The sequence below is a fragment of the Pteropus alecto genome, unplaced genomic scaffold (genome assembly GCF_000325575.1).
Source record: "Pteropus alecto unplaced genomic scaffold, ASM32557v1 scaffold139, whole genome shotgun sequence".
Classification (NCBI taxonomy): Eukaryota; Metazoa; Chordata; class Mammalia; order Chiroptera; family Pteropodidae; genus Pteropus; species Pteropus alecto.
The window spans coordinates 2046086-2053837 of NW_006443567.1; the positions used below are offsets into that span (position 1 = coordinate 2046086).

Consider the following 7752-nt stretch of genomic DNA (forward strand, 5'->3'; position numbering starts at 1 on the left):
AAGCACTGTAATACTTAACATCAGACCCACCAAAATATTCATGTTGCTCTCAGTCTGGATAACTTCTAGGTTACTGATCTGTGACCACACATTGCTGACCTCTGGAGCTAAACTTCACTTTGAAAAGGTGGCTACTTCTCCCAGCTCCTGAATTCTTTCTGAAAACAGGCACCATCACATGCAATAGACAAGAGGAACAGTTTCACACTTGCATACTGTTAAAGCCACATCCACTATTTTAGCAAGCCAAGAGAGAATCAAGGAACTTGATTGCCGAGAAAGAGTTTTTTTCTTCAGGGTGCCAGGGAAATTGGATGTGGCAATTCTGTGCTGTTTGGCAAAACGCTTTTGGTAACTTTATTCTGACATCTCTTTGGACAAAGCAGCAAAGAAGTTAATGCTCAACAGCAAAAGGCACACATATTGACTTATTGTATATCAAAAACATGATAGGAAGCCATCAAACAGAAGCATCCCCAATAAGAAATACATGCTGAAAATAGGAGCATAATAACCATTCTGGAAACAATTCTTTGTCATTGTTCTTTGGAAATACTTAGAGTAGCCATCCTAATGGCTCTACTCTTGTCTATTCCTTCCTTGTAAGTTGGCAGACCATCTCTAAGTTGTTTAAAGGATAAAAGGAATGACACCCCTCAGAGACAAGTCCATGGTTATTATTTTATGTAAGTGGTTTAATAGTTATGTAAAAATATCTTTATTTAATAGTTAATAAGTCAGCTATCTTTAATTGGATTTTTAAAAATCTGATTCTAAGTCCTTTTATTAGCACAACCCCAAAGAGTAAATTCCTTACCCAAAGGATCACACCATTGTTTAGTTCTTTAAGGAACTTACGTAGTGATTTATAAAGATCAGATAAATAAGTATTCTACTTTCAAAGAAGCAAAGCCTTCCCAGCCTATAACTCTATTTTTATGTTTCTAGAACATGTATCTAAAGGCTTACTAAGAGTCTGGTATTATTACCAAACATTTTTCTCATATTATTACTTTATGTATGTTGAAGGTTTTATTTTGCAGCACACCCTAGAAACAGGGGTGTTTTTTTTTCCTTCTTGCAGGCTAGATAAGTTCACCAAAATGGTAAAGACTTAGTAATTTTTTTTAAAAAAAGTGAAATTATATCTAATGACACCAAACCAATGGAGTTAGCAAATTTCAAAATCCATATTTTTAAAACACCAAGATGTATAAGCCAAATTATGGTCTAAAGGGCACAGAAAAATTATCTGGAGATGGATTTAGCTCTGTGAACAATTAGAAACAATACTGAAAGCTGCTCATTTATGTCCCTCCCCTGTCATCACCTCATCTGAGTCTTTCAATAATGGACTAAGAAATATAGGGGGGGTGGAAAAAAAACAAAGCAGGGTTTTCAATATGGTTTTTCTTTGGGGAACAATAAAAACATTAAACTTTATACATTTAAGTGTCCGTGCACTGAATGGTAGCCCTTTCATGGGAGTCCAGCTTGGGTTTTGTCTGGGTGGGGAAGGGGAGAGGGAGTCTGTGAATACCCTCAGAGTCATTTAAAATATATAGTATTAGCTAATTGATGAGAGGACTAAAAACAATAGTAAGTAGTCAGCCTGGCTGTACGCCAGGAGCAAGGCTTTATGGTGAAAGCGAGTTTACATTAGAGGCCTGTTTTTCCCCTTTCCTTATATGAAATGAACAGCTGTAATTGAAAAGCAAGGAGCTCTATGGTTTATAGAAATAGGTGTTGTGAAGAGCCTTGGCCGTCTAATTTTCTTCCTATTGCAGGGCAGGCTTCCATTGTCTGTTTTTTAGAGCTAATTTCTTTTCTGATCAAAAGGCCCACGTCGTTGAAAAGGTAGTAATGACTATTCATTGGCTGAAGCCTCCATTCTCCAGACTGCAAGCTTTATTTAGAAATGGCTATTTCTTTCTAAAAGGAAAAGCTCATTTATGTCCTCTATAATGTCAATTAAAGTAGAATATATTTTAATTATTTATCCTGGGGAGAAACCTTTTAGGAACTTAATTCAGTATGCCTATGCTATGCAGACACTACAATATTTTGAACGTGGAATCATATCTAGGCACACGGGTTTTATTTTATTTTACCACTAATGAATAGTTTATTTGCATCTAATTAACAAGTTAAATCGGTACAATTAGTGTCAGATTTCTTTAATAATATAACTCATAAAGGGATAGCCATTGAAACTAGAAAATAATGTTGGTTGTTGGCTTTGTAAAGAAACCATTCCACAAAAGGGGCAGTTTTTTCCCATTAGAAAGGGTTATTGGGACATTCTTCCCGTTTCTTTTTCAAAGGAAAGCTGGGCTGTGCTGGGGGAGGAAATACGTTCAGAAACAATGGGAGGCGGTGTTAATTACACAAACATCACATTAGCAAAGCTTTGAGGTCGTAACCCCACGATGCTTTCCAGAGAAATGGAATTGGGGTGACGGCGGCCTAAGCGCCAAAACGCCAGCGCAGCCAGGCCTCCCCACAGACCTCGCTTAGTCGAACCGTCTGGCCGCCGGCCCGCGCAGAAAAGGTCGGCCTGAGGATGGGCATCCTCCATACCTGGCAAGCAGCGGCACACCAGCTGTTCCCGGGCCGCGTCCTCCGCCCGGCTCTCGGTCGAGAGCAGCGGCCCCAGAGCCTCGTTCGCTCGCCACTCAGACAACTGTGCCCGGGCGCGCGGCAGCCAGGGCTCCAGGCACTCTGGCATCCTGCGTGCGCCGCGCGGCGGGCGCGGCTAGTGAAAGCGCGCGCGCATTTCCGAACACGCGTGGCCCCCGCGAGCCGCGGCGCACCAGTACCCAGCCCTCCCGAGCTTTTCCCAGTCGCTGCCGCCGCCGCCTTCAGCTGCGGAATGGGAAGGAGGGGAGTCTCATCCAGTGCCTGGCGCCCAACAGCACATAGTAGGTGTATGACAAAGGTTTAGTGAAATGAAAAGAAATGCCGGCGAAGAGAACACAGAAATTCTGCGCATCGAATTCCATGATTCTCTACTCTCTTAAAAGAAAATGAAAAGGAGAAAAAGAATGAAAGAAAAAAAGAGGAGAAAAGAACAGCTAAATGTTGCCTTGCTGTTTAAAATTTGCTCCAGGAGGCTCTCCCCACCCCCCAGCAGCCTTCCTGCACCCGGGCCGATGGTCGTGCCTGGTTATACTGGAGGCGCCTGGAGGTCACGTGATTTTACAGTCGCTCTTCCCCGGGGAGCACTACCAGACCTGGTGGACCTGTGCCCCCCGCTGTCTGAATCGTGGGAGACGTGGAATAACTCAAATATTACCTACTGATAACGATTTTTAGATTGTTTTCCCGGCCGGCTTCTGGTAGGCCACTTCGCTGCGGTGGAGGGCCATGCCTTTGCAGCCACAGAAGAAAGTGCAAAAAGCAACAGGCTCAGTGGGAGGGCAGGCCTGGCAGTAGGGTGCCAGGTTCAGGGAGATGCTACGCAGGGCAGGGGTGCAGGTTTGGCAGCTCCGGGAGCTAGGCAGGAACGGACAGTTGGAAGGTGGGGTGGGGAGGAGGGAGAAAGGCAAAAGAGGTCTATGGCCACCACCTAGAAGACCCTCTGGACATGGGACCCGGTTCCCGGCCAGAGCCTTCCATCCCCCAGGGAAATGGCAGTGTTGGGATTGTGAGATAGGCAAAATGGCGCTGAAAGCAAAGTTTGCCAGTTTCCTCGTGGTAGCTCTGCACCTGAGTTGGTCATTAATATCTTAATACCCAGGGGGGTGAAAGGAATCTTGGCACCTAAGTGCCAAGGGTGGGCCAAGGGGATTTTCAGAGTATTAACCAAGTACAGCTCAACTAACCAAGTGTATAGAATTCTTAAACTTGCTTCTAAAAAAGAGCTACACCAAAGTGCAGCAGAATACAGTTGTGCCTCCCACAGAAACGTTTTGGCGCCTCAAGGACCATGTCACCACACACCTCTGAAGCTCGTAGTAACATTTCTTTAGAGAGTATCAACTAGGTTATTGTTTGCAATCGACACCCAACAGCCTAGGGTCTTCAGCTCCCTCCAGACCTGTTAAGAGCAAGTGTTTCATTGGAAGGAGGGAGGGTGCGGTGCTGCGGGGAGGGGGGAAGGGGAAGTGGGAAAGGAGAAGTGGGGAAAGGGAAGAGTTCAAACTGAATGCTCTGGGAACTAGGAGGTACTGTCTCTTTCACCCATTTGTACCTTTCCGACCATTTATTTACAAGAGATGGTTCTACAACAGACCCAAGCCTCTGATTTCTTGATCAAGGCCCTCAGTCTGTGGCCTAAATATACGATCTCAGCTAGGAACCAGAGTAAATAGTCAAGGGACGTTCTCAAGGAAGAAATAGAAATTACTGCCTTTGGATAAGCGAACCGCCCCCCCCTCACTCTTTCTGGAAAGCAAAGCATTTCCGAGGGTTGCGCGGATAAGTTTTTCGCACTTCCTCAAAGCCATACCGCTTGCTGTGCTCGACTGCACATAAAAAAAGCGATCGCTCCACCCTATTGTCAGGCCTCAGGCCCCCCAGAGCGGACACCGACACACACCCAGCCATCCCACCCAGCACGCAAAAGCCATCTTCTCTAAGAGGTTGGGTCCTAATCGATCAGAAGACCCTGAAAACGGTCCCCCCAGGAGCAGTTGCTGAGGAGGGATCAACACCGGCACCCTCGAGCGAGTGGTGGGACAGCGCCTCTTCCGCTTTGCTCTCTCAACCAGTAGCTCTAGGGCACAACTGCTAAAAGTGTACTTTACAGCTATGAGTCCCTTGGGGCATCTGGTTTCTGCCAAGGCTCGAAACTGGAGGAAGGCAGAGTAAGAGTGCTCTACGCACTCGGTGCCCGCCGGGCCAATCACGCTAGGACCTGGTCCCTGAGTTTTGCGAGAACTCTCCCTCTAAAGATGAGCACCACTTCTGTCCTAGGGCGAAGCTGGCTGCCTCTTCTTGGAGGGTTGGGTCGACCTCCAATTCCTGGAGGACGGAAAGGGGCGCCTCTGGGTGAAGTTTCCAACCGAAGCCAACAAACGGCGCTGTTGCCGCGCCCTGGGTCCTGGGAGCCCCAGGCCCAGCCCGGGTCGGAGGGAGCCCGAGCTTTCTTGCGAGGGCGGGGAAAATGGGGAGGGGTGCTTGGCGGTGTTCCCAGCCCAGCGCCCGGGGCTCTGTATGCCGCCCACTGGTTCCCGGAGGCCCTGAAGTGCGAGAGAGCTGCCAAACACTTTCTCTTCTCCCGGAGAGGTTGGAAAGGACTGGTCCTGGGTCCAGCTGTGTCCCTCTGCTTTCCTCGCTGGATGCATTTTGCGTGTCTGAGACACGGGTTGCTGCTCCGCAGGCCATCTTGCCTCCCGCAGCCCCCGCTGGAACCGAGGCCTCTCAGGCGGTAATACCTGCCGCGACACTTCTCCCGACCCACAGCGAAGGTCGCGCCTCTCGGCTGGTGCCTGCGTCTGCACTGCTGGTGGGCCAAGAGAACGGTTTCCTTCCAGCCTTCCCCCATCTCCCCACGCTCGCAATGGTAACCTTGCTTGTCTATTGAAATGCTAGTTTGCGTTGAGGACGTTTCCTCGGAAATGTTTTAAAGGAAATTCGGCATGACTCTTGGTGTTTTCCAGACCACCCCAGAGCCACTAGACACAGAGACTGGTTTAATCACCGCCTCAGAGGGAAGCCAGGAGTGTGGGAGAGGGTGTCCGATCCTGGCAAGACTGCCCTGAATCTGGCCGAAGGATGTAATGTGCAAATGAGCTCATCTAAGCCGCGGGCAAGGACTGATCAAATGACAAACAGCTGGGGGCAGTGACTAGTTCCCCAGATAATATGCTGCACGGAGGAGCGCAGGCCCAGCACCACATCCCTTGCTTCGGGAAATATGCAGCCCAGGCGCTGTCACCACAACGGCTTACTTGGGTGCTAAAACTTGGAAAGAATCCTGACATCTGTCAGGCTACTGGACGCCAGGCCCCGCGTCGGTTGGGTAGTTTCCTAAACCGCGCTTCACTTAGCAACAGCCTTGGAGGCCCAGAGAACCCAAGGGGGCATCTGGAGAAGGCAGCAGGAGGGCAGGGCTACTGCACAGTGACTTCTTTGAGAGAAGGTGGTTTTGCCTAGGAAAATATGCCTGTCAGCCAGCTTGCCAAGAAAACAGGTGCAGGTGGGGATTATGGAATCATTCCGTTTTCTGAGACTTGCCTACCACTCCGTGTCAGTTTAAGTGTGCGCACACAGAATCATTCCAGATAGTTTACTCTGAAACCCTAAATCCGTACACCCGTTCAAATGATCGTGGCCCTTGATTGTGGACATTTGCTTCCTTCCGTCCTGATGAACAAGAGGACGTAGACGAGGTGGAACCCAAATTTAAGCGGCGAGTTTTGAGACAAACTTCCAGGAGATGATGCCGGCTGGGAGCCGGGATTCGGGTGCCAGCGGTCCACCTGCTCCACAGGAGGCTGGCCTGCAATTCATGCAGGAAATGGGAAGCTCCCAGCTTGCAGGCAGGCAGTCCAGGAACGCCTGGTCGTGCATTAGCACTGAGGGACTAAAAGGCTGGGATTTTGTAGTTTTTTTCTTCACACTTAGGATTTACGTCTTTCTTTTGGTTCCCCACCTTCACAGGAAGCTGGGGTGGGGCGCCCACCCCGTACGGACACCTCTTTTTCAGTCTCTGCCACGTCTGCCCACATGGTTTCTCCTTCCCACCCGTCGCCTCGGGCGGCTCCGGGAGTTTCAAACACTGTGCTACTCGCTTGGGCTGGCGGAGGAGATTGTCGGGGTTCCCTCTCCCCGCAGCCAAGGTTCCCGCGCCGTTAGTCTTTGGCAGACAACCCGACATGCGGATGAGGGTCCCGCTCCGAGTTTCCAGACTCGGGTCAGGAGGGCTGTAAAACAAAAAAGGAGAACAAAATCCGTTAGCAGAGGCTGCTCCCCGGGGAGGCGGCACGGCTGCGTGGCGACAGCAGCACTCAGTGGTCCTGGCAGGTGCGCAGCCAGTGGAGGGGACCCGGCCGTTCGCCCCGAGGACGGCCTCGGCTCCTCTCCGGCCACCGTCCCCCCCTCCCCAAGAAACTTTTCTTTCACTTGGAGAGGCTCCGTGTTGCCATGAAAACGGATTTTCCAAGGGGCCCGACCCTCCCCCTCAGGGGCATCGGACTGGAAAAACCGAAATGGCCAGAGAGCAGAGACAAAAAGGGGCCGCTAAGCGGGGGCCTGAAGCGAGAGAGTCGAGGCCGGTTCACCCCTTCCGCCGCCCCCCTCCCGCACTCCCCGCACCACCGTGTGTGAGCCACTGGGCCCCGGCCGGTAGCAAGCGGCTGGCTGCTCGCCCTCACACCAACCACCGCCGAGCCTCACAGCCCCCGTGCGCTGGGCGGTCCCGAAGCCTGGCTCCCATGCACCAATCCTTGAGCCCCGCTAGCCCTGGGCGCGCTAGCCTGCGGCTTTCCGTCAAAGGGTCGGGCTAGACACGGGCAGATTCCAGAAAGAGCTTCTCGGAGCCACAGTCCGGGGCATCTCCGTTGCGTGTGGAGTCCCCGAGCCCGCCTGGATAGCTGGCGGTGCCCAGTGTCCCTAGTGCTGGCAGCAGAAGCAGTCGGAAGACCTCCGCGCAGACAGCGGGAAGCTTTGCATGGTGGCCCCAGGATCAGGCGCCGGTGGGCCCTGACAGGGATGTAAAGTTGTTTTCTGAACCCCGTGGGCGCCGCTCTGCCCCCACCCCCTCAATCTTGCTCGCGCACCCCCTGCCCCCCTCCTCGGTCACCACCT

The 7752-nt window shown here is 51.0% G+C and overlaps 1 protein-coding gene across 1 annotated transcript in view; it reads left to right on the forward strand.

Annotated features, from left to right (window-relative positions):
* Positions 1–7154: 7154 nt before the first annotated feature.
* Positions 7155–7752, forward strand: part of SOX3 (SRY-box 3) — a 2532-nt gene continuing 1934 nt past the window's right edge. The window contains exons 1-2 of the mRNA XM_006924201.2: positions 7155–7268; positions 7539–7744. Of these exons, the coding sequence (XP_006924263.2) occupies positions 7155–7268; positions 7539–7744 (320 nt within the window). The remainder of the gene's footprint in view (positions 7269–7538; positions 7745–7752) is intronic.